The sequence below is a fragment of the Protopterus annectens genome, chromosome 9.part0, assembly GCF_019279795.1.
Source record: "Protopterus annectens isolate FY-2018-M chromosome 9.part0, PAN1.0, whole genome shotgun sequence".
In the NCBI taxonomy this organism is placed as follows: Eukaryota; Metazoa; Chordata; order Ceratodontiformes; family Protopteridae; genus Protopterus; species Protopterus annectens.
Genome location: NC_056743.1, coordinates 1,574,251,920 through 1,574,276,868, shown reverse-complemented (window position 1 = coordinate 1,574,276,868; position 24,949 = coordinate 1,574,251,920). Strand labels below are relative to the sequence as shown.

The window sequence follows — 24,949 nt, the reverse complement described above, 5'->3', positions numbered from 1 at the left end:
GATTTGTGAGAATTTGAGAATTGTACAGTACACTGGGTAGAAGGTAGGTGAGAGAGAGAGTAATCTTGGTTTCAGAGGTAAGGAATTTCTTGTTATGGTAAAGGAGCCCTAGTTTTGAATGTGTCTTTTTGATACAGTTATTAACATGCAAGTCAAATTTAAGCTGATCATCGATGGTTACGCCTAAGAGCTTAGTACTGGATTCTACCTGAATGGGAGTGTTATTAAGGGACTGTATTGAGAAGGAGGGTTTAATATTGTTGAACTTTTTAGGTAGGAAGAGTAACAGCTTTGTTTTTTTAATGTTAAGGATGAGCTGGTTGTTGGAGAGCCATGTTTCAACTAAGTTAAAAGATGCCTGAGTAGCTGAGAAGAGCTTAGAGGGAGAGTTGGCTGTGGTGATGACTATAGAGTCATCTGCATATTGCACTAAAGATGACTGAGGACAGGAGGTATAGAGCTGATTAGTAAAGATATTAAAAAGTAAAGGCCCAAGGATAGACTATTGAGGTACACCCATTTTGACAGGGAGAGGAGGGGAAAGTGCAGAGTGCCATCTCACTGATTGAGATATATCAGTGAGGTAGCTGGAGAACCATGCAACAGTATCAGAGGAGAAGTTGAGGTTATGCAGTTTGTGCAGCAGAAGAGAGTATGAGACAGTATCATAAGCTTTTGAGAGATCCAAGAATAGACAAGAAATAAGTTTATGGTCATCCATGGCTATAGAGAGTGTGTTGAGGAAAGATAATAGAGCTGTAGTGGTGCTATGTTTGGGTCTAAAGCTGTGTTGAGTGGGTGTAAGCAGATTTTCCTTTATTAGATACTGCATAACTTGTTTATGAATACATTTTTCTAGTACTTTAGAGAGAGGGGAGAGGATAGCGATAGGTCTAAAGTTAGAGATATCAGAGGAGTTACCTCCTTCTTGTATAGGTAGAGTGCAGCATTGTTTCCAGATGGAAGGGACTTTGGATTCAGAGACAGAGGGATTAATTAGGGTAGATACAGGGAGAGCAAGAGAGTCAGCTGCTAGTAGAAGAAAAATGGAAGAAATGTCAGCTGATGCTGAGCATGGTTTTAATGTAGAGAGTAGAGTTTTGATGCTAGTAGGTACAGGTTTGAGGGAGAAGGTATTAGAAGAGATAGTATTAGGAGTAGGTTCAGAAAAGTTGGAGATGTTATTAGTAGAGGAGTTTGGGTTAGGGTTCTGTAGCTTAGATATTGAATTGATAAACTAGGTATTGAAGATAGTGTCAGTTTCTTCAGATGTCTTGTGTGGGGATGGATTGGGGGAGTTAAGATTACCGGGATGTAATATTTGGTTAACAGAGTTCCAGAATTTTTTAAGATTAGATTTTAGGGATGTGGGGGGTTTGTTATAGAAGTCCTTTTTATCTTTAATCAAAAAACGGAGGATGCAGAACAAACCAGTAAGCAGAAACAAAGCACCCTGAACCACTGCTAGGTAGGCCCACAAATTAAATGACATGATCTCACTTGCCCCTGTATTAAAAATGAGATCAGCAAAATTGTGACATTAATGTGTAATAATCCTCCTTGTCAGTAGAGGGCAGTAACTCAATGCATTTCTATGTACAATGATTGTTTTTACTGGCTGTTTTTTAAAATTTGGATGAGTATATAAAAGCAGTTAACTGAATGTATTAGTGTAATCTGATGAAGTTGTGGACGAAAACGTATGGTGATTTTATTCAGCCCTACCTAGCAGTGGTTCAGGGTCCTTTTTATCTTTGTTTGTGTTTTTTTGTCAGATTTCTGAGTTCTTTATATTTTTGTAAGTCTGCAGAGAGCTTAGTTTGTGACCATTTTTTTCCATAGTTTGTCTCTAGTTATCATAAGGGTACAAGTGGCTTTTGAAAGCCATGGAGATATGGTGGACTTAATTCGGACTTTGCGAGGGGGAACAAATGAGTCTAAGATGCTAAGGAATGTGAAGTTGAAAGTTAGGACAGCTTCTTCTAGTGGGAGTTTGGTAAGGAATTTCCAGTTTACTTTAGAGAGGAAGGCATTAAAGGTGTCTGGATGGAAGTTAGAGAGTTTACAACAAGTGATAAATTTAGGAGGTTTTGAGAAGTGGGAAGTGAACCTAAGCAATTTTATAGGGAAGTGATTGCACAGGGTGTTTGGTAGAGTTTCAGGGTTATGATATTAGGAAGGATTAGATACAAGTACCCAGTCAATAAGAATACTAGATGTATGAGAGTTATTTGTATGGGTAGTTGTTTGTATGCATATATATATATATATATATATATATATATATATATATATATATATATATATATATATATATATATATATATATATATATATATATATATATATATATATATATATATATATATCTATATATATATATATATATATATATATATATATATATCTATATATATATATATATATATATATATGTATATATATATATATATATATATATATATATATATATATATCTATATATATATATATATATATATATATATATATATATATATATATATCTATATCTATATATATATATATATATATATATATATCTATATATATATATATATATATATATATATATATATATATATCTATCTATATATATATCTATATATATATCCATATATATCTATATATATATACACACATTATATATATATATATATATATATATATATATATATATATATATGTATATATATATATATATATATATATATATATGCAGCAAGTGTCTGTGATCGCGCAGTTCCCAGGGTCGGATAATATACCCTTACTCTGTGTTTGTGTGATCTCAGAATTAGAATATTTAATTAGTAGTGGGGGGGGGATCCCCCCTACAATAAATATTTTTTTTTTAATTTTCAGGCACTGAGGATGTTTCTTGGTAAAAGCTTATGGCCATGATGATGTCTGCAATTTCAATGTTTTGATGTTGACATTTTGCTAGTTAATGTTAGGTGACTTTGATTTTTCCTACTTAATGCACATCCATATCAATGCATTAATTCCAGCATAAGACTTGCTTTGATACCTGTAAGGGATAAAGATGTTTTGTAATTTCTGGCCAAGACTTGATACAGTCAGCTGGGTATAACCCACATGTTATGAATTACTGCTACAGTGACTACTACACAGAGATCTATGGCTATAATAAACAGACTGATTTACATATTAAATACATATTATACATACATTATATACATATATATATATATACATATATATATATATATATATATATATATATATATATATATATATATATATATATATATATATATTCACTTCAAAATCCTGAAAGCTCAAAATCCTGAATCTCAAAATCATGAAAGCTCAAAATACTGAAAACTCATAATACTGAATTTCATAATATTAAAAAACATACAGGACACAACACTGACTGTATTGCAGCAGAAATACATTCAGAAACAAAGAAAAGATAAACCATATCAGTCTAAACCAGCTGTAAGCATGGGGGCAAGCCCCCCACTACCCCTGCTACTTAAATAGATCAACTTTGAGATTGCACTTTACTACACAAAGATGAGTTATGTTGTAGTATAGTACATTAAAAGAGAACATGACCATGGTTACAACAGGCAGTCATGAAGCATGTAATGGTATGTTTGCCATTATATTTCTTTTTCACACTCTTTCCATGTATATAGATATATGTGTGAATTATTTAGGACATCTGGAATACAACAGAGGATGTCAAAATCTGTGAGCTGGGAATTTTACATTCATGTTTTTAAGTGACAAAGCAGTTGTGACAGATGACAAAGGTAGAAGAAAAGTTATACAGTGAATAGTTTTCATTTTACAGGTTTGAGCACAATTTTTATTCATGTAACAAGGTACACTGTCCTTTATGTTAATTGTTTTTGTTTTCTGTGTCAATTTTTTTCCAGGCACCATGGCTAACCACTTGCTTGCAAACCCAGTCCTACAGACACGTAGTGGGACCAGCCCCTATAATACTCTGCTTACTGAATCAGTGGGTTTTAACCCTTCTTCCCCTACTGTCTTCAATTCACCAGGTAAGGGAATGATACTGTGCTGGTGGTCTTTAGTTAAATCAAAGATGGGTCTCCATTTTCTATAACATTGTAGCATCTTTGCATAGATAACCATTTCATGAACAAATATTTTATTGTTACAAGTATTCCTCACTGACTCCTTTGATATATATACTATTTTATTTTGCCACAATTACTATAGCTAATTACTTTTATTTATCAACTGCTCTTACTATATCTGAATGAGTGGACTTACGGTTACACTTTTAAATGTTTTCAGCACTGTCTTTATTTGTTTTGGCATAATTTCTCTATGAAGAAATGTTAATGCATATTTACTCCTAGCATTTTACACTCCGGATACTTAGCTGTTTGTCAGTAAAATATAGGAAAGACTAATTGCTGTGTTCCTGCATCTGTCTGAGGGAATTCTAACACAAAGGACCGAAGAGAACATGTAGCAAAATGGGGGTTTGTAAGGAAATGACACGCACATCCTTATCAGTGCATTAATTGTAGCAAAAGACATGCACTGATACCTATAATGAATAAGGAAGCTAATAAGGAAGTCTAAACCTCAAAATGCACTCTCTCGAGACACTCCTAAAAATGGAGAACATTGATATCTGTGCAGTTTCTGAGACCTGGTTCAAGGCTCCAGAGGGCACCCCTGCAATACCAGGATACAACTCTTACCACACTTCGGCCACCAAACCAGGATCAAAACACTAAAGGTGAAGGAATGTCCATATTCACCAAGGATATTCACACCACCAGGCTAGTTACCCAACACAATGCATCTGAAATTCTCCAGGTGCAACTAACACTAGGTAAGACTGCAATCCAAATTGTAGCTTGCTACAGATCCCCCACCATTCTCCAAGATCCTCACTACACCTTTCTAAACATACTGGAAAATATTAAGATACAACCAAACACCCTAATACTGGGTGACTTCAACTACCCTACCATTAACTGGGAAAACTACTCGTGTACCAACACCTTTGCCCAATGGTTCTTGGAATTCATAAATTCCAAAGCCCTGGATCAACTAATCCACTGTCCCACCAGGAGCTCCAGTATCCTAGACCTGGTCATTACCAACATGGGAAATCGATGCTCCACACCTATGGTCACACCCTCGTTGGTCAGGTCAGACCATAAGCTAATCATCCTTAACATCCACATCCCACCTCCACCCCCCAGTAAGGAAACCTCCATAAAAAACTTCTCCAAAGCCATCTTCATGCTACTCAATTCAGAAGTGACAAACATCATGACACCCATGCAGACAGGAACTGAAAGTTTGACTGCTGAGTTCTGTACTATGGCACTGTACGAGCACATCCACTCATGCATGAATCGTGCCATCCCAAATAGAACCAAGATGTTCTTCTCCAAAAAAATGAAGCCAATCTGGTGGTCCCCTGCCATAAACAAACTTTACAACAAAAGGAAGAAACTGTTGCTGAAAAGAGGAAAATTCCAAGATGCAAAAATCTCCCTTACCAGCCTCAGTAAGAAGCTGAGATCCCTCATAAAATCCTCCAAAGCTAGTTACAAAAATAAAATCGCCAAAGATTCCAAAGACAACCACAAGGCATTCTATAACTATGTCAAGAATCTAAATGGCAATGCTCAGATCCGCTCTGAGCTACAACAGAATGGCATTAAATATACGGATCCCAAGGATATTGCCAATATCCTGGCGGATTGATTCAGTGCCAACTTCACCCCCCCTCTCACTCCCTAAATGGCTCATCTTAATACCGGAAGATTGCCAAATTCAGGTAATAATGGCCACACAGGTAAAAAAACTCTCCAAAGCTAAGAATACAGCATCCATGGGACCAGATGACATCCTGGGCTGTGTACTACATGAACTACAAAATGAACTGGCACCTCACCTAAGTGTCATGTTTAATCATAGCCTCACCTCAGGCTTCATGTCCACTGAGTGGTGCACAGCTACAGTTATCCCACTCCACAAGGGGGGATCCACCTTGGATCCTGGGAACTACTGCCCCATCAGTCTGATGAGCCTCATCTGCAAGGCCATGGACCTTATTATCATGGAAATTATAAACAAAGTCATTGGCAACCTTCAAACACTGGACCCCACACAGTTTTGGTTAGTGAAGGGCCGATCTTGTCTCCAGAACCTGATCGACTTCTTCGAATCAGTCTCCAGAGCCGTGGACAAGGGTAAGGCAGTCCACACAGCCTATCTGGACCTCGCCAAGGCCTTTGATACCATCCCCCACTCTGGAATCATAGATAAACTTACTAAGCTGGGCATTAATCCCTACATCACTCGATGGGTTGCCAACTGGCTTACTGACAGAACCCACAGTGTAAAAGTAGCTAACTCCAAATCCAGCTCCAGACAAGTGACAAGTGGAGTACCTCAGGGTTCAGTCCTGGGACCACTCTTGTTTGGCATCTACTTCTCTGAAGTACAGACCAACACTAAGGGACTCTGGCTGACAAAGTTCACAGATGACTGCAAACTGGGAGCCATTATTGAATCTCAAAATGATGTGGATACTCAACAAAAGGGCCTTGGTGCCAGAGCCATGGGCTCAAGCTCACTGCCAAGAAATGTATAGTTATCCCCTTTGGGAAAAAACATGTACCCATGAATTACCACATAAGTGGCAGTACACTAAACACCAAAAGTGTGATAAGAGACTTAAGGACACAGGTGGACAGTGGTCTCACCTTTGATAACCACATCGCCACAACAGTCAGGAAATCCTTCTATGTGGCACACCTCATCACTAAGGGGTTTTCATCCAGAAAAAAGGAGGTCATTGTCCCACTTTATTCTTCCCTCATTAGACCCATTATAGAATACAACTCCCCATTTGGTATGTACCTCTCAAGATATGTGTAACAACTGGAAAGGCCACAGAAATGCCTCACTAAAAGAATCACAAGCCTAAAGCAGATGCCCTATGCTGACCGCCTTAAAAAACTCCACCTATACTCTGTCGCATATCGTCTACTCAGTGACGATCTCTGCTTAACATACAAGGCCATGTCAAACCCAGATCTGTTGGACATGCTACACTTAAAGAAATCCCAATCCCTCAAAGCCACATGCTCCAGGGATCTAAACCTTGTCATCACAATAAACAAAACATGCTGGAGGGATAGGTTCCTGACCCAGAGACTCCCCAGACTCTGGAATAGACTGCCCATACATGTTAAGCAGAGTGTCTCTTTGGCCCTCTTCAAAAGGAACCTTGACAATTGGATGGGAGAAAGGAAATTCACCCTGTGGATCATGTCAGTTGCCCTGCTAGACAGTAAATAGTGTGGGAAGAAATAGCCAGGGAATTGTTATGGCTAGGCTTATATAGGCCCTAGGGCCGATAGCCTAGTACCAAGATATGAACCTGTGGACCTATGAAGCCATTGTTTTGTAATTTCTGGCCATGCCTTGACACAGTCAGGTAGATATAACCCAGATATTATGAATTACTTCTACAATAACTACTCCTCAGAGATTTATGGCTATAATAAACAGACTAATTTATTTACTAAGTTATCCTACCTATTTACTTATTTATTGAGTTACATTTGACGACTAGGAATGTCCATCTAGGGTGACTCCATTTTCAATGGAGTTCTGGGAGGAAAGTTCCTGACATCCAAGTTAAACAGGTTCCTATTATTTTAGTGAACGAATGAATTGCGAACGCTGTTTAGTCGAACGTCATTATGCGAAATGGCAAAATACCGAACGCATGAAACAGAGATTTTTTTCCTAGGGAAAAAAATCACTGGGCCGTTTTAGGGACTTGGCCATTTCCTCCACTGTGGTGTGATCTCCGAGTTGGTATATTTAAGTAGGGGGGTGTGGGGCAAAGCCCCCCACTTTATTTTGTGTTTTGATTTTTTTTTTTTAAATGGATCAGCAATTTTTTTCCCTGGGAAAAAAATCGCTGATCCATGTGTTCAACATTTTGGGTTTTCGGGGATTGTGGGTCAATTATATAGCGTTCGCAATTCATTGTGTTCGCTTATATAATATAGACTCAGTTAAACAGACTGTATATATAATACACAAGTACAATGACTAGTCAGTTAATGAAGGTGCATTATTTACTGTGCAATGAAAGACAATAAGAATATTTTAAAAAGAATAATCCATAAGTGATAGAGATCACCTGAATACCGAAAAAGACATATCATGAATTACGCTGGTTATCTGCTGATGCAAATCCTTGTCTTCAGAGAACATTGTATACAAGTTTGAATATGTTAAGCATTTGTGATATATCCTGCTTTGATACCATGCAGTTTATTACACTAAAACCCACTGAAATCAGTACTGGACTCATCATTTATTGACTGGTCTGTGATCTCGTTTCAAAAGCAGCTCATTATCAGCAACATTGCCTTGAGAAGGGTTAATGCAAGTATCCATTAATGGCCATCCCTTACCTGTCAAGGGAAAAACTGTGGCTGAAACAAGGAATTCAAAACATTGGTTTTTAAGGTCAAAGTGGCAAGCACATGCACAATATCTTTCTGTTGACTAATGTCTGTTTAAAATGATAATTTTTGAAGTAGCTCTTAGATCTTTACTGGGACCACACCTTCCTTTGCATCCCAGCAGGTGACATAAGACAAACCCATGCCTCAGCTATCACTGTCCAGTACTCCAGAACAGTACTTCTGTACTAGGCATGACATGTCATCTGTTTAAATATTGTTGAATACATTATTTCCACCTGTAAATTGGTGCCCTTGTTACAGCAATGTCTTTACTTAGGCAAAGCTTTTTAAGAACAAAGCGATGTAAATAAATAAGGTGTTACAAACTCAAGTTACTCACTCTACTGATGAGGTATCTGAAAACATATTGTAATTTGGTTTCTTTACCATTAAACATGTGATGTGTATCATAACAATTTCTTACTAAATAAAACATTGTGTATCATAAATTTTGTTTATTAATTAAAATCACACGACTTTTTGATAACTATGTGAGCTAAATATTTCCTCTCCCCTCAAGTGCAACAAGCAATAGCATAGTTCACTATAGTCCTCTTTCTTTTTATATGGTGATCCTCTGTATAATGATGATTTTAGCAAACTGAGAATTAGCATTGACTTAGAACTGTAAATCTGTTGCAACCCATGAGTTTGGCTTTACCCAGCAGGGCCATGCCCTATGGACTGATTGTCATTATCAGACAGACACCATGAATTTTAGTTATGTACATCGTACACACACACACACACACACACACACACACACACACACACACACACACACACACACACACACACACGCACACACACACACACACACACACACACACACACAAAACAGACATACACACAAAGATCCATGTAGGCGTCTTTTAACCTTCCTGGAAACATATTTTCCATCATGAGTAGTCAGATATACAGACTGATGAGATCATTAAAATGACTTCATAAATTTAAAATGGAGAAAAAGGCATTCTGGGCATTTATCCTTTGGAATAGCTGACAAAAGGATTTACAAAATCTTATCCCAGTAGTATATTTAATAAAAACAAATAAACCATGTTAAAGGCAAGACATACTGTTGTATGCAGTTCCAGTACTAAATTTCAAATGACAAAAAACAGAGGACCTAAAAAAATGAAAACAAATAGCTGAAAATATAAAAGGGTGAACATTTCTAAGTGTTTTTTTTTTGCAGGGAGACAGGTCACCTCTACACCCCTGATGTGTGGGACAAGCCTCCCACAACCCAAAACTTTTGTATGTATTAAAGCATCAGAACAAAACCCCAAGCCTTCTTGTTTTATGTATTAGAGATAAATGAGCAGCAGTGCACACCTAGAAATCGCTTTCCCAGTGAGCTCCTGTGGAGATCGGTAATAAATATTCTGTTCTTCGTGTCTTGCAACATGGGTAACAGACACTCAGGGAATAGAATCTTGCCAACCTGTAGAGAAGCAGTTACATTGCATGCTTTACAATTACCTGAAAAGATATTCACTTGCAGGAATGCTGCCTTATCATGCATACCATCGAGTCCAACATTGTCCTAACATATAGAAACTACTCAATCAGGACTGTCTAAACTGTTATGAAGAATTTGCATCTGTGTCTAAGTCTGTACAAAGTACATAAACTAATGAAATAAATAATGAAGCACTTGCATCTGTTTTCAGTGAATGCTGCATTTATTGTCTTGCAGCACTCAGTTGTTATGGGATCATTGTTACGTGCAACTAACTTAAATGTTTATTGAGCTTGCAGTTCCAGCCTATCCCCCTAAGGAGTCTTGGAGCAGTGCAGCTTACTGGATCAACAAAATTGTAATAAATATATAAATAAAAGGTAGGGGAAGTAGACTAGTCCAATGAAAAATATCTCACCCAGGCACCCCCCGATAAAACCCTTTGCAGTAATGCCATGCCTATTTCATCTGTTCGTTGTGTGGGTGTGCGTGTGTTCCACTGTGTGTATGCATCACTTCCAAGTCATAACATTCTTTTCTGTAAAATTGTTGGCTCCCTGCAGCTGAATACTGCAGAGGAGTATTTCTTATCCCTAAGGTCCTGCCCTTTGCATGCATCTATCCCTTCCCAGGGAAAGGCATACATTGGACATGCCTAACATATTGTCTTGCTTTTGTGGTAACATAGCCACAGCCTTACCTCCAGAGAATAGCACATCTAGGCACCCATATGCTCCACCAGGCACCAAAGTTGAGGGTGTATCTGAGTGCATGTATGCATCCCCAAATGGAGACATCCATCCTCCCAGTCTGCACCATTAAGTGCCTGAGCTGCTATTTGAACTTGGGTTACCTGGGCCAAAGTTATGGCTTCATCTCTCTATGTCACTGGTGTATGCACATCCAAGTGATAGTACGGGGGGGGGGGGGCTAAAAATTCTAGGGCATTTGCAGTGAATGAAAATTCAATAGCTGAGAGAGATCAAAGTGGGAAGTACATCAGCTGATAGCCCATAAAATGTCATTATGTATTATTAGTTTTTGCAAGGATCAAAGCTATCACTAAATGTCTGTTTTATTTTGTTTCATAACTCATTAATGTCAGTGCAGCTGTGTTGGTGCAGTCATCTGCACAGAAGTTTTGCAACATCTAAAAGCATATTCTGCTGTTTAATAAGAGTTTTGCTGCACATATATAATAAGTCCACTTAGAAAGATTGGAAGTAATGCTATAAATGCTATCAGCATAGGTGATTATTGTTTTGGTTGTATAGAGTCAAACATAATGCTTCCCTATGTATGGCACATTTATTTTCAGCTCCTTATTTTCAAGGGTCATTATAAGCCACTAGAATTCTCTGGTAATGAGATTTAATTTTAAAATACACAACTTGATCCAGCTTTATGGAAAAAAGGGATAACAAAACTCCTGTCTCTGTTATAATGATTTAGGTTTGATTAATGGACAAGGTGCTGAGAGGCCACCCATCCAAAAGCAAGTAGAATTTGGACAGCCATTTTCCACCTGCCTGTTGTAAAGGGGAGCGCAAGTGTTTTCATTGTTTGATAGCCCCATAATGGAAACAGAGAATCATCAGACAGACATCAGTGTGCAGGGGTAGGATTGTGGACAGGCATATGCAGTGGAATGCATTTCTACTTAACACTGGTGAGCATCACTGAAATATTCAAACTTAAATCAGTTCATCTAGTAACCCCTGTTTATCTACAGCATGAATTCTTCAAAGTTCGACCAAAAAAAATTCATGCTAGTGGTAGAGAACGCTTCCTGTGCTTGTTCAACTATGCCCATTTCAGTTGTATGTTCTCTAAAATTGGACTAAGAAACACAATGAAATCTTTCTTCTACAACAACAGAGGTGTGTCAAACTTCTACTTTTTTAGGCATTCCTAAAGGTATCAAAAATTGAATGGTTTTCTGTTTAAGGACCATAAAAATTCCCAAATAATAATAAAGTGCAACTTGCTATGAGCAGTAGCGATTATTAATAATTCTGAGACTCATTGGTGTGAGTCGTGGAATAGTGACACTGAATGAGCGAAATGCGGACATAGGTATACCAAGTTGAAGACTGACATTTCTCTGAATATTCCCTTTTCTCAGTTTTTTGGAGATCTCAACCTCAGTATATACATGTTCAGGAGGTGTGATCGCCTTGGCTTCCACAATGGAGCATTCAGGGGTACTAGCCTCCCTGCAAAACCATCTTTAAAGAAGAACGGTGATGTTCAACTTTCACTGTTCTTCTATATTATCATAATTATTTTAACATGATTCTGGTGCTCAAAGTTACAAATCTATGATATACAAGAGGGAGCCATTGTGAAAACTTTATGAATATTCCATCTCCCTGTCCCATCTGCCGCCACGCATAGCTTACACAATTGCAATATGAAATCCTTCCAATGTGACTTTAATTTAGAAAATTTCTGTGTTGTAATCTTTCTTTCTTGTGAAAATAAATAAATACATAAATCAGACTCATGAAGTTCCTTCAGCTTCCCTAAGACACAACATTGTTTGACAGAGACTTTTAATCCCGTCACATTCCAGGCCAATTTTTTAATAAGATTAGTTTGAATTTTATGATTCACAGGATTAAAGTCTGGAATGTAAATTCTACCAGGACTTTTTATTACTATTATGCAGTCAAACTATCATTGTAAACTAGCAATAAAATGACAAACTCTTTCCAGCTCGAGACACAGAAGAGTTAGAAGTGAAAGTAAATTCAAAGCTTTTGCTTTTAAGTCAACATATTGCATTAAACTTTTAACATAACACTTTCAAAAACCTCTGTCTAAAAATACACAGAGAAGAGTCGTGGTTGTGACATCACCAGTCAGAAAGGGGATTGCAAATAAGCACAGTCAATCTATGTGCCTGTTATGTACCGCCCTGTGTAGCACATCTAATAGTGACTCATACTATAAGATATACCTCCTTAAGAGGGGAAAGAAAAGCTAAATAAATGTACATAACTTAAAAAATGTAGTTACTATCCATAAAAAAACTCTCATTTAAGTATTTGTTAGCAGCTAGGAAAGAACTAGTATAACATATTTTATGGCTATCTTACAGGTCATGACAACATTGGTGGATGTGCTCAAACATGTAATAGTGAAGTGAGTTAAAGTAACCAATAGGTCGATTCCAAGATGATCACGGAGCATTAAGCACGTATTCCCTGCTGCTCCTTCAACTACAAATTACATCCACTAAGTAAAACCTTCATCGAGCATCAGTTTTGTCTTCTAATTACTCTCTGAAGCAAACTGTTATGACGTAAATCAGCTACAACTTTATTTTAGCATGTATTCACAACTTTTACATAACTTACTGTTCCAGCAACGGTTGTGGTGATTGCAGCCGTGTGTTGCTGGGCCCCTCTCTGGAAGACCGAGTCCTGAAAAAGAAAACAACAAAATAAACCTACAAGAGGAAAACAAATAATAAAGAAATGACCAACCAGCAAGAACCGGTGAATGCTCAAACCATAAAAAACAAATTATCCTCCATCGCTTTCCCAGAAAAGGACACAACATCCACAAGGCAGAAAACTACTAAAGTGCAACAAGAAACTAATAAGCTAGCTTTAAGATCTAAAACTGAGTCAACATACACAATTGAAGACCTGAAAACAGCCTTACAACCTCTCCAAAATGACATAAAAAGCATTTTGTTAAAACTAAATCCCTTTGGAACAAATCTGGATCAGTTAGTGGCTAGACTCAATCTCACTAACAGAAACATCATGAAAAATACAGCCAACATAGAGGACCTGCAGCTAAAAAAACAAGTCAAATGAAAAAGTAATAAATGGCTTACAGCTAAAAAAAACTGCTTAAGAAGCACACAGCAGAAGAAACAATGTTATAGTAAGAGGTGTACCTGAAAAGTTTGATCACTCACAATTACCTGTCATCTTGAAAGAAATCTTCGACACCATATCTGACAACAAAAACCTAATTAAAGAAGTAACCATCGAGCGAGCTTACAGGTTGCTACACAAAGCACAAGTAGAATCCAACCTAAGGCAAATATACATAAAAATATTAAATGCTGCTCGTGTCACTGCCATACTAGCCACTGCGAGGCAAAAAAGATCAATATCATGAAGAGGTCATAAAATATCTGTCTCTCAAGACCTTACACTACCCATAAAATTAGAGAGACAAGCTCCAACTTTATATTGTCAGTACTTAATCAACAAAAAAATATGCTTTCAGATGCATTATCCAGCAATGTTGTCCTTCCAACACAACAACCAAAAATTCCAGGCCCAATCAACGGAAGAAGCAAAGACAGCCTTCAGCAAAGCCTTTGACGAACTGCCCAACCCATAAAGGCTATAATTAAGAAAGTGACTACCTGAAAACAACTTGTTTCATAAATATTTGTGGAAACAGCGTGTAATGGCCTTACAGTCACTCCTTTCACCCACCAAGTTATTGTATTTCAAGACCTGATTTGGTGCCAAATAAATCCACTGCTGTAAACGCCATCTATTCTGAAGCATGAGCTTCCTGTGTTAATTTACACTGCCAACAAACACTAATACTCCAAAAATATTCAATTGAAACTAAATCTTTGAGACAAATCTATGCTCCATTACTAAAACAGTTTTGCATTTTGCATGGCACTTAAACAGAGGATGCTGCTGCTTACGAAGAACCTCACAAATATACTGCTTTTCACCAGCATAATATGTGGTAAACGCAAGTGAAACCATGTAAGACGAACAAAAATAAAATCAATATTTATCCTAAATACCTGGTTGTTGTATACATGTCCAGTCCCATTTTGAAGTTCTCTTAACTCAAGAAGTTTTCCTATTACATTCGCTCAACATCAAGAGCTCAAGCCCCCCTTAAACTACAAAGTGCAGCAAAGCATTGCTGGGAAGGGTAGCAGCGAACTTGGAAGAGTACTCTCCTTATCTTAACAGGAAATGAAGCATCCCTACTCCATCTCGCAATGTAACAACAGCGAACTCCAAATAAACTGTAAGAAAACTTCCTCACTTTAACAATTAATGTTAAATAAGCAAAACCAGATACTTAAAAATGCTTTCTATTTTAACATGCAAGTAGATGCCAAGAAGTCAGAAAAGGTATTAACTGTTAACACCCACTTCTCTGTTTACACTACAGTACCAGCTCTAGCAACCAAGCCATTTTTGGACCAGGATTACTGCATATAGGGAATTAGCCTATTTTTGCATAATCAGCATATATTTGTTCCCGACATCTGACCTTGACTGTTAGTATTATACAATGAACCTACTGCTTAAAATTATTTTATGCATGGAACTACCTTATACTGATATGATTATTGTTGTTTAACCTTGTTATTACTCAATACGAATGTTAATGAATGTTACCTACACCACTGTTTTCTCTGTTATAAGTGAATGTACATAATACCTAATTCCAGCCCCTTTCACTCGGTTAAAAAACACAGTTAAAATATTCTTCCCAAGCTGTGTACAAGATGATATTCTGTAAACACAACTACACATATATCCCACAAACATAATGGTAACCCCTCCAGTAACATGCCACCTCACACTCTTACATAGGATAATAACTATACAATAGCATACGGCTGCTTTACTGCATCATAACCAATAGTACAGCACAATACGTAACTGCTTAATTTAACCATTCTGGCATTCTGTATACACAGTCAGAATGAAGACGTAACTTAAATGCTTCCTGGCTCTCAGTTAAATTGCATAAAAGGAGCAGCTAGAGGAGTGAGCTGCGTAATGTCTGTTGACACTTGGAACACTTGGATTAGCTTTATTTATATCTCCCTGCAACCTAATAATTTTGTACTACACACAGTCTACACAACTTGCACCAAAAACTTTCCCACCCACCAATACTGTTACATTCTACTACAGGGAGATTAGTGGTTAAGCACTCAGTTAATTGTCAGATGCATGGATGCCACCCAATATACTGCAATAAATCTTACTTTTAACATGTCACTTATTAAAAATAATTCAAGCAATACTTTCAACATTTATTACACTTCAAATCACATGAAACTCAGTCCCATATCCCATACTTTACACTATAAATGACTACAACAGACTCTTGGAACATCAGTGGTCTTCATGACAAAAAGGAAAATAATTTGTTCATGCATTTATATTACCAAAGCAAAACCGACATTCTCTTTCTGCAAGAAACCCATCTAACTAATGACCAATGGGACAAAGATAGGGAAAGAAACTGGATCAAACAGATTGTGTCAGCTGGAAATAACCTTGCATCAAGAAGAGGTACTGCTATATTAATAAAAAAAAATCCTTCCCAAGGGAAATCTTAAACATTAAGTCAGATGCCAATGGCCGTTGGTGTTATTTTACCTGTTCCTACCCACATGTAAACAATGATATCCTGTTTCTCAATATCTACAGCCCCTGTGCCAACCAACTTCTTTTTATATATGAAATCTACAATTTATTACTACAATTCCCAAACCACTACCATATAATTGGGGGGAATTACAGATCCCTCAAATGACAGTTCAAATGTAGAAAACAATCACCCCAACTTACCTCATCCTTACAAGACCTAATATACAACTTCAACGTAATTGACCCTTACCTAGTCTTTGATCATGATAGATTGGCTAACAAATATACATATCTTTCTGCATCACATAAAGTTTGGTCCAGAACTGATTTCTTTCTAATTTCATCTATCTTTTCAAATAAAATCCGTAACTTTGTTTTAGAAATGAGAACAATCTTGGATCACTCTAAGATCTCCGTAAAGATCAACCCAACACATCAAAACAATATTAATCAAAGTTCTGCTAACTGGTCACTAAATAACAATCTCCTAAAAAAAGAGGATGTCACAAAGGAAATAAACCTACTTCTTTCACAACTGGACCGCGAGTCGTCCTCCAGCTCTATACCATATGAAATACAATGGGCAGCAGCCAAAGCAGTTATTAGGGGTATCCTCATCCAGAAAGCTTTTTTCTATAAAAAATGTGACCAAGAACAGATAATAGCTCTTGAGAGCTAACTTAAAGAATTCAAACTAAAGCTCCAAAACAGCTATTCCTCTGCCCTAGAGGAAAAAATCTGGGAGACCCAAAAGAAACTATATACACTCCATATGCAGAATCAATCGTTAGTTGAGTTAAAACTCTTCTACAGATACTCAGAATGGGCTCAAATTCCTTATAGAATGTTGGCCAGACTAATCAATATTAAAGAAGGTCCACAAATTTCAGAAATAATCTACAAAGGCAAATACCTATATAATAACACAGACATAATCAACTACCAAAATTTACAGGGATATCTATAATCCCCAAAATCAAACTCCCCTAGACTCATACAAAAACTTCTTAAATAATTTAACCTTTCCCCATATCAATGACTCACACTACAACCTACTTGCTAGCCCTCTTACACCTGACAAAATAAAGCTTGCAACAAAAAAGCTTAAATCTAACAAAATGCCAGGTCCCGATGGTTTCATTGCTGAATTTTACCAAACATTCAGCTAGCAACTTGTCAAAATTCTCCTTAAACTCTATAATTATATTATCCTCCATGGGATCACAGACAAATACATCAACAATTCAAAAACAATCCTCATTTTAAAACCACACTCTGACAAAACTAATCCTCTTAGCTACAGATCCATTGCACTCATAAATTTTGCTATAAAAATACTAACCTCCATCTTGGCACAACGAATGCAAAAAGTTCTGACAACAATAATATCCCCTGAACAACTCAGATTCATGCAGCAAAAACAGCTTTGTGATAAAACTCTCACACTAGATAGCATAATGGCACTACTGATAAAGGATAAACACCCTAGATACGCTCTTACACTTGATACCACTAAAGCTTTCGAAAATGTAGACCTAAAGTTTTTATACTTAACTATGTCATACTTTAATTTCCCCAAATCCTTTATTGGCATCATAATAATGCTATATAACAATGCCACCATCACTCTCTATATAAAAAGAACATTATCCCAACCCATCAGAATAAGCAATGGAATCAAACAGGGATGTCCCCTTTTGCCGTATCTCTTCAACCTCTATCTTGAATCTCTTCTACTCTTAATTGCCCTAAAGATGTATCATCATGCTCCCAAACTCTACAACACAGAAATAAAATATTCAGTCTTCGCAGATGATTTAAACATATATTTTCAATTGCCAAACACAGATTTGCACAAAATTCATAAGTCAATAAACTATTTCTCAAACACAGCAAATTACAAAATGAACCCCTCAAAATCATCTATCTTTCCATTAAATCCCTACAAACACTTAGAATCCTATTTTCCCTCTACTGTCATACCAGTTAATTACACATTAAAGTACTTGTGGATAAACTTTACACATACCCACCAAGAACTAATGAAGGCCAACTTGCAAAAAGCTTGGGAGAAAATCGAACAAGACCTAACTAGATGGAAGAATATCAATCTATCTTTACTGTCAAACACAGCCATCATAAAAATGAATGTCTTACCTAGGATATTATTCCATCTAAATTCTATAAACCTAAACATACCTAAAAATGTCTTTGGCAAAATGGAAACTACCCTCTCTAAATTTATTTGGTTTCCAAAGGCAACCGGAATATGCTATAAAAAGCTCATAATACCAAAAGAGAAAGGTGGTATAGGACTTCCTGACTTTAACCTCTACTATAATATAATCAATGCAAGCCGACTGATTCAGGTCTCAAGCTATGATTCAGCCTCCCATACATGGACTCCACCCTAAGTGAAAATCTGGCATAGCCATTTATCATCTCTCAAGATAAACCCCAACTCTATTCCTTATATAAATCCAAAAAAATAGCCTCACTATCAAACTCCACCCCACAATCAAAAATAAAATAAATATTTTTCAATCACTAATCACCTCTGAACTTCACCTCTTTCCTGATTTTCTTCTTCAACCTATATACCTAACCCCTGACCTTAACCAAATTCCCCTAATAAAAAAAAAAAAAAAAGCAAATTTATCACCCAAATAATTAAATTATTGCAGCACTACATACCCAACTAGGGGCACCAAGTAATTATAATTCTTTACTTAGGCAACTTAAATCACTAATAATACTCAAATACTCCAACACTAGAATTGATGAACAGGGGATAAAAACAACCCAAACAATCATTAAAACGTTATCTCTCAGAACTAAAATGATTTCCTAAGCATGCAAACTATTGTTAAGTACTCAATACCAATCATCACTCCCCCACTCCAAGTATTGGGATGAATTAAATGACAAAATCTCAATTGAATCCAACTATGATGCAATATGTAACACTTTAAATTTAACTCCTTTTAGAACTTAATATATGCACAACTCATGATAAATAATTCTTACTATACTCCAGCCATTCGGGTACAACAAAATTCTATCCTGTCCATTCTGCTCCTTCATAAATGCTAACATTCTCCACATCTTTTGGAGCTGCAAAAACATTTACAAATTATGGTGCTCCCTTAGGATCCAACTTGAAAAGATGGACTATGAAAAAAAAAAAACACTTTTTCTTGGGAAACTACAATCCTTAATATAACTCCTATATCTATTACAGGGCTGCAAAAACATATCTTAATTACACTCTGTGCCCTCGGTAAATATTTTATTGCAAAAAAATTGGTTAAACCCAACTATGATCCCATGGGAAAACTTTAAAGCCATGGCAATAAAATACATATCCTCACATAAACTCTACATGAAAAGTAACAACAGAAAAGCTTATTTCTAGACTTACTGGAGCAATTTGTTTGATTCCATTTCATAATAGTAAAACTCACATGACCCTCACACTTAGATTACACTCCATGAAGGTATCCTTATAACATCACAAATGCACAAACACCATATACCCTCTGTAATTTAATAATTACCTATAAACATTTGAAATTTCAACTACTCTTCACTTCTAATGGCATCCATGCTGTAAATATTGTAAATAATGTATATATCCTTTCCCCCTACTACACCTGAACATTTTACACCTGCAACTCAAGCTCCCCTACTAATAAAGGGTTACACCTCACTCTTAATAATTCTAAACTTCAAAGGGGTTTAAGTTCTGTAAAATACTTTGGTGCATTGCTATACTCATGATTGTACCATTTTCTATATGTTCACTGAAGCAATGTTTTATGTTCTGTATTGTTATTTTGTTTTTGTTCCTTTTTAGTTAAATCAAAAACAATAAAAATTAAATTTGAAAAAAAAATAGTGAAGTGAGTTTCACTGCGATATGTTGCATTGTTCAAGCCAGAGGAGCACATTTTGGAGATTTTTCTCCATTGTGGTGCAACTGTGATGTTGGTATTAGGGGAGTAAAGCCACTCACATAAAACATGCAGGAGGACCAATCCACCTCCAAAAAAAAGAGGGGTTTTTTTGTGTCTTTTATGTTTTTCGTCTTACCATGTTCAGTATTTCATTTTCAATAATCAGTAGCCGAAAAAAGTGTTCTTCAGTGGCTTATAGGTAAGCCTGACAAAATCCATCTCTTCCATTAAATGTCATCTTTGCATCAGCAAAACGGCTGAAAAAGCTTGAGGAGGTGGGTAGATTTTTTTGTGTTTTTTAGGTTTTTTTGATTCACTGGCTTTCGATATACATCATTTTGAAAATGGTCATTTGAAAGACAGTGCTTTGATCGCTTATAAGCAATTCACTTTTTATACATTCGTAAAAGAGTACTTTCAATAGTTTCAGGAGCATGAGCAGTATTTTGTATTCTCCTGTAGGTCAAGAAATGCCAAGTACCATGAGACTGATGAACATCTCTTAAGGGAAGAGCAAAATCTTAACATACAAAAAAGTAAATCTAATTACATACCCACATGCAAAAATTGTTAAAAACAATTATGGCAGACCAAAACACGTTGCCCTCCCCACAAACCAGAAAGGTATCAGAGCCAGTACGCAACCAAGACAAGCTAAAAAAATAAAAAAATAAAATAAAATAAACAGGGAAACAGCTTACCCTCCACCATCAAAACACAAGAAAAGAATATCACTGACAGCTGCCTCCCAGGAGCACTCACAGCATTCAGTAAAAATCATACGTTGAAACACATCATGACATGAAAAATGCCCATAATGAGAGAGAGAAGCAGAAAAGAGAAGCAAAAATGAAAATTGATGGACTAACACTGGTAACAGTTCAAGCAAGAGTATTTCCTGCCACAATAGCTGCTATAGTTTGTATCAATGCAGTTCAATCCTTCACTTGTTTAAGATGATCCTTCACCTTCACTAAAGAGTCAGGACTGACAAAAGGCATAGTTACATTAAAAAGTAGAGTTGCAAGTCATCTGTGCATTGGCGGATGGGTGGTTCTAGTTCTAAAAATGTAATATTGTGGTGAGTTTCACAGGAATATATTGTATTTTGTGAGTTATTAGAGCTCTTTCATGGGGTTTTGTCCCTTTGTGCACTGTGCCCCAACTGTGGAGTTAGTATATATAATTTAGGGGGTATGGGGTACTGCAGGGAGCTTGTCCCCTGCAAATAGATTTTCTGTTTTATTGTTTGTCTGCTCACCATTCTTGATATTTTAATTTACTATAAATTGTGAGCCGAAAAAGTGTTCTTCGATGTCTCATAGATAAAGCCTAACAAAATCCATCTCATCCATGAAAATCTTATCTTCTCCATCATCAAAATGCTAAAAAATAATTTGACGATATGGATGGGAATCCCAATTTCTGGGCAGTAGGCTTTTGTATTACAGATTCTTGCAGGTTTTCCCTAGAATATGTTGCCTTTGGTTTATTTGTTTGCAGTGCCTTCTACAGGGAGGAGAAATAAATATGCTTGAAGTCTGCTCAAATACCTTAAACTGTGCAGAAGTGGATCAGCACCTCTATCGAATCTGAGTTCAAAGTTTTTCTATTACTCTACTTAAATAGTGGCAGGGAATGACATAATCCAGTTCAATTAACTTTTTTCAAGTAGGAATAAGCAGTGTTTGTTAAATAACACTATACTGTAGTGAGGAGCAATATGTACTGCTGTGCCTGCAGTCTTGCAGTCCACCCCCAGGTCCTGGTTTTAATATTTTATCTTGATCCCTGCAGTCGAGGGATTTTATCATCAAATGTCTTGGAACATAGGTCGAGGATATATGATATGATATGATAGTTGCCCCATGTGCTCTTTTGATCCTCTGGGGAGAATATCTCTTCAGTGACATAATCAGTTGACCAAGAGTAAAGGTAACGGAGTCCTGGCCCTAGACTGCTTCAGACATCTGACCAAGTTCAAACTGCCTTTATACGTTCTACTTTCTGTGTTACCAATTGTGAGTGGTAGTACCTTGTGCCAATCTGTTAAGTCGTTTTGATTCAGGTAACTGTTCGCCATTTCCAGTGTTCTTGCAGCTCCACGTATTCCTATTTAGTCCTGTCATTTGATATAATCAGCTGCATTCTGTAATCTTTATTAAAAGTGTTTAGGTATTTTATACCTGAAATCACCCTAGTACTAAAAGAGTGAAAATAACTTTAGAATCAGAAATATACCTTATTTTAATACTTCCTCAAGATTTTTTTTAAGGTTTAGAAGCTATGATGGGATCTGCCAATGGCCATGTACATTCTTTTTCAGCATATATTTCAATGGAAAAACAGGTTAAAAAAGCCTAAACCTTCCACAAATGATGGGCTAGGTCCCCAGACATTATTGACTGCATAGTTAATGTCCAAGATAGCTCTTTTTTGGCCATTCATTTACAACAATGTTTTAAGGACAAAATGGCTACAGCACATCAGTAAATCTGCTTGCAAGCACGTCCATGTGAGTGCCCAGGTATGCCAGCTTTCTAATGCAAAAACGTTCACATGAGGTAGAATTTATCAGAGATGTGAAACCCATTGACTGGCACTATATGACAACTAATCCTTGACATTGTCTACAAGGAAGATCAGTATAATTAAGCTAAACACACATCAGCTGAATCCATATGTTCCGCCCTGCCCTATATTTTACAGACATTATAACTCATTGTGTTTATAATGTCAGTCCCACTAAGCACCACATAGAGAATCCATTTAAAGATTTGTAGTTTGATACGCTTGGTGAACAAGTTCAAGGCCTATGCGCTATTGAGGACCTCGATGCCCTGGATCCCATGTTGTAACTTACATCTCTGTGGCCAGTTATCCCCTTCATTCTTAGATGTATGAGTGTTTGGGCTGAATTTAATTGAGAAGAGGAGTTTCCTCCATAGGTTTGGAAATATATGAGATATGAAATTGTCATATTTCACAGCATAATTAATATTTTTTTCTATGGCCAAGTACCCTCTTTTGTTCAGATAAGTGGTGTGTTCTAAGCAAAAGGTTTTAAACTGTATGGGGTCTTTTAATGCTTTGTATATCAGGCATACATCTCTTCTAAGAAGGCAGTAATGTATAGAGAAGAGAGCATTGCTATGGTCTTTGACTATAAGTTATACCTTGAATCCGTTTGATTGTCTTGGTGAGGAATTGTTGCACCTTCTCTAACCTTATGGGATGATGTGTGAATAGGTGAAAGAACATGGGGCAGTATTCTGTAACTGGACTGATAAGAGCTGGACATAGGTAATGGTTATCTCATTAACGTTGCTCTTAATCTCACGGATGATCAGGTGAACAACTCCATATGCTCTGTAGATGGTAGCAGCTTTTTGGGTATCAGATAACAAATGTGCATTTTTGTTTTAGCATAACTTTTATTGTATATTACTCTTAAGTTCAGGTTTAACTCATTGTCCTGAGCAGATGGATTAATTCAAGTTGATGTATTTAATCCATACCATACATTGTATCATGTTCTATACATTTTAATTACTTCTGTAGTCATTTTATTCTGTACATTTTTATTACTTCTGATATAGGTTAATAACTAGTTACTAGGCATGCAGTCCAGGAGCCCATTATGGAGCCTATCCCAAATTCCCAACTGCCCCACGCATTGGTTAAGTGTCTCCATATATCACTATAGTACCCTGGTGAACAAACAGCTAAATAAGTGAACAAGTAAAGGAAAATTCACTAAGTTTAAAGGTCTGTAATTATTTTGTCATCTTCCGATTGTTGTCCATTAATAATACACTGTACTCATGAGGAGTAGAAAGGAAGACTTTGCCACATGCCGGAATGCTGAAAGTTTTAACACCGAAGACAAGTGTAAGCTTGTTAGTTAATGTGCTTTAGTAGCAGATATTCTATAATAACACATTTTTTTTTTGTTTTTCTGAGTGAAGATTGTTTTTCATTTGAACTACCAAAACCCTGTAGCTAAGTGCTACATATTTCAAAATGAAAGCTAGCTAAAATGTTTGTTTGTTGTGAATAAAAGTTATTGTGTCAGAGTCACTGGGAAGTTCCACAAGCCATTCAAGTTAGTAAAGCAGTATGATTTTGTTAGACTTAAAGTGTGTTGGAATTCCCCAGTTGTAGTATAATGTGTGTCTGTGCATTTTAATAATTCAAAACTGCAACCTAAATTTATTTATTTAGGTTTAACAGGGCTAGGCATCTGACCACTTAAGGCACAACTCAGGTTGCAATTTACAGCAGGCAACAGATAAAGCAAAAACAAGTACATTGCATGCACAACACATTTTTTATACAGCAATGTAATAAAAGTATTCAACAGCATATACAAACAGTATCATTTGAGAAACCACTTGTACATAGCAATGATGTGGTCTAATGTTCCCATTTAACTTGATTACAGAGAAACATAAGGGTCAGGTTGTTAGGAGAACAGATAAGAGGAATAGGATTAGACAGTAGGAACAGAGGGTTAGAGTGAGAATTATAGGGAGAACTGTGTGTAAGGAACAATTGTTTGGGCTATTATTATCTTCAACCAAATATATGCACCCC

At 36.5% G+C, this 24,949-nt stretch overlaps 1 protein-coding gene across 10 annotated transcripts in view; it reads left to right on the top strand.

Annotated features, from left to right (window-relative positions):
* The window catches only part of LOC122812189 (adhesion G protein-coupled receptor L1-like), a 3,245,860-nt gene that overhangs the window by 3,163,360 nt on the left and 57,551 nt on the right, over positions 1-24,949 (top strand). For all 10 annotated transcript variants that reach the window (XM_044084524.1, XM_044084517.1, XM_044084518.1 and 7 more), the window contains one exon: positions 3,927-4,055. In XM_044084524.1, coding sequence (XP_043940459.1) covers positions 3,927-4,055 — 129 coding nt within the window. The remainder of the gene's footprint in view (positions 1-3,926; positions 4,056-24,949) is intronic.